Source organism: Sinocyclocheilus rhinocerous, unplaced genomic scaffold (assembly GCF_001515625.1).
Source record: "Sinocyclocheilus rhinocerous isolate Xijiao unplaced genomic scaffold, SAMN03320098_v1.1 scaffold663, whole genome shotgun sequence".
In the NCBI taxonomy this organism is placed as follows: Eukaryota; Metazoa; Chordata; class Actinopteri; order Cypriniformes; family Cyprinidae; genus Sinocyclocheilus; species Sinocyclocheilus rhinocerous.
The window spans coordinates 577,249-579,505 of NW_015655996.1; the positions used below are offsets into that span (position 1 = coordinate 577,249).

At 38.4% G+C, this 2,257-nt stretch overlaps 1 protein-coding gene across 1 annotated transcript in view; it reads right to left on the bottom strand.

Annotated features, from left to right (window-relative positions):
• Positions 1–1,122: 1,122 nt before the first annotated feature.
• Positions 1,123–2,257, bottom strand: part of LOC107719082 (probable E3 ubiquitin-protein ligase HERC1) — a 71,978-nt gene continuing 70,843 nt past the window's right edge. Inside the window, 1 exon segment of the mRNA XM_016526400.1 lies at positions 1,123–1,796. Within this exon segment, the coding sequence (XP_016381886.1) occupies positions 1,611–1,796 (186 nt within the window). The 3' untranslated portion in view covers positions 1,123–1,610.

The following is a 2,257-nucleotide window of genomic DNA, read 5'->3' on the forward strand; positions in this document are numbered from 1 at the left end:
AATTTAATTTACAGTACAATGCATCTTCCATCTGAGAGGCCATCGCCATAAAACATCATACAGTTTCAGGAGACTTCTTGAATTGGTTTGTTTTATGGCTTAATCTGAAGTTTGAGCATCAACAAATACCACCATATCATAGCCTAACGAATCAGCCTTAAAGTCATCTTTCATGTTAAAGTTAGTTCAGGAGTCTTCCATAAAAAAAAAAAAATCAGCCAAGAGGTTTATATCATTAGTGGCTAGGTTTAGGAGAATCTCTAGATAAATGAGTCTGAAATCTTATAGTGAATATGATTTTCCTCATATGCTAAAGCGCAATGCATACAGATCTAAAGTGCAAAACAGCGCAAGAGCCATATGAGTCCTCATTAGTAGTCTTTCCAACACATAAAGCTCACTCAGATAAATATTTCAGGAAAACAACAAATAATAATAATTTACCGATACTGTAAACCACCTCATACAGAAGGTTCGAGAGTAAGGAGGGACTCTCCTCTATCAAACACACCAGTAAAAACAGTCAAAACATGTTTACATCCAGCACTGAGGCATACAAGCCCGAAGCACATAATAACACTGATGACCAATCAGCATAGCGTAACAAACCTGCACTCTCGCTCTGTGAGAATGCACAGACGAACACAAAAATCACCAAACGTCTCCACGCGCTGTTTCACAGTTGCAAAAAAAAAGGCTAAAATTCAATAAATCCTATGTAATGTACAGCATCAGTACAGTATTTGGCAAATAAAAGATTCGAGTGCACACGTGCATGGCATTTGCAAGTATACATTCATTTAGGATACAAGCTAGCGTGATACAAACGCCCAAACGAAGATCGCTCTGGGACTTGTTTCTCAGACTCACAGTACTTTTTTTTTTTTTTCCACTGAGTCAGAAGGTATTGAGTACATTACAGTACAGTAGTTTAATAGCCTTTGGCATAAACTGGGCCAGGAAGCTAGCTGCCAAGTGCTCACCTACAAACTGACCCCAGTTTCTGTCGCTAACGCCAAGAGAAAAAAACCTTGCGACTATTCCAGGCACGGCGCTTGTAACGGTATTGTAATATTTTTTAGTTTTAAGAAGTTTCCTGCAACATTCAGAGACACGTTGTTTCTCAGACTCACAGTACTTTTTTTTTTTTTCCACTGAGTCAGAAGGTATTGAGTACATTACAGTACAGTAGTTTAATAGCCTTTGGCATAAACTGGGCCAGGAAGCTAGCTGCCAAGTGCTCACCTACAAACTGACCCCAGTTTCTGTCGCTAACGCCAAGAGAAAAAAACCTTGCGACTATTCCAGGCACGGCGCTTGTAACGGTATTGTAATATTTTTTAGTTTTAAGAAGTTTCCTGCAACATTCAGAGACACGAATGAAAATGAATAAATAAAGAATTGAATTGCTTAAATATTCTCCCATTGACCTTGTGGAAGAACTGGCATCTGCAGCGCATTCTGGATACCGCAGAGAGTACGTAAAACGTACGTGAGGTTTAGTGACTGAGAATTGTATTGCATGTATGAGGAAGAAGTGCAACCGCAGGCATTTATGAGATTATGTTGTGCTTTGTAGCGTAATAGCATCTGTTTTTGCGAGCGTCGCGTCAGTACTCGGTGTCAGAGGCGTCCGCTGGGTCGGTGTTGCGTGACAGCATGTAGTTGTCCATGTCTATGGAGGGGCAGTTATGAATGGAATAGCGTAGGCGCTCGGCTAGTATGGCCTGGCTCGTGTAGGGAGGAAGGCGCAGTTGAAAGAAGCACGTCTGGGCCGTAGGAAGGCCGTTCATAGGCTGTTGAGAGAACAAAGAGAGAGTGAAGACCTTGGCTTCATCCTAATATTCACATACTGCTGTTGGGCATGGAAAGTATGTATATACTATAGTAAGCCGACTCTAGCCACCTCAAGACAACACCATCAATCAGTCTGGCTGATTGATCGGACGATATTTGCCAATATTGTTAATACTGGATATATATCTAAAATATATATCTAAAATATGTTTTTCTGTGTCCCTTTCAGTTAAAAAAAATTACAAACTTTTCATATAAATAAACATTAATAATCACGTAAAAAATACATAATTTAAAATGTTCCACTTTTGGGTGAATTTTAGTAAAATCATTCTAAATTCAAAAGGTAGTTTTTAAAAAAAAATATATACCTAAAATATTTTTTCCCTATGTCCCTTTCAATTACAAAAAATCTACTGACAACCTTTTCATATAAATAAAAACACATATATATATATTT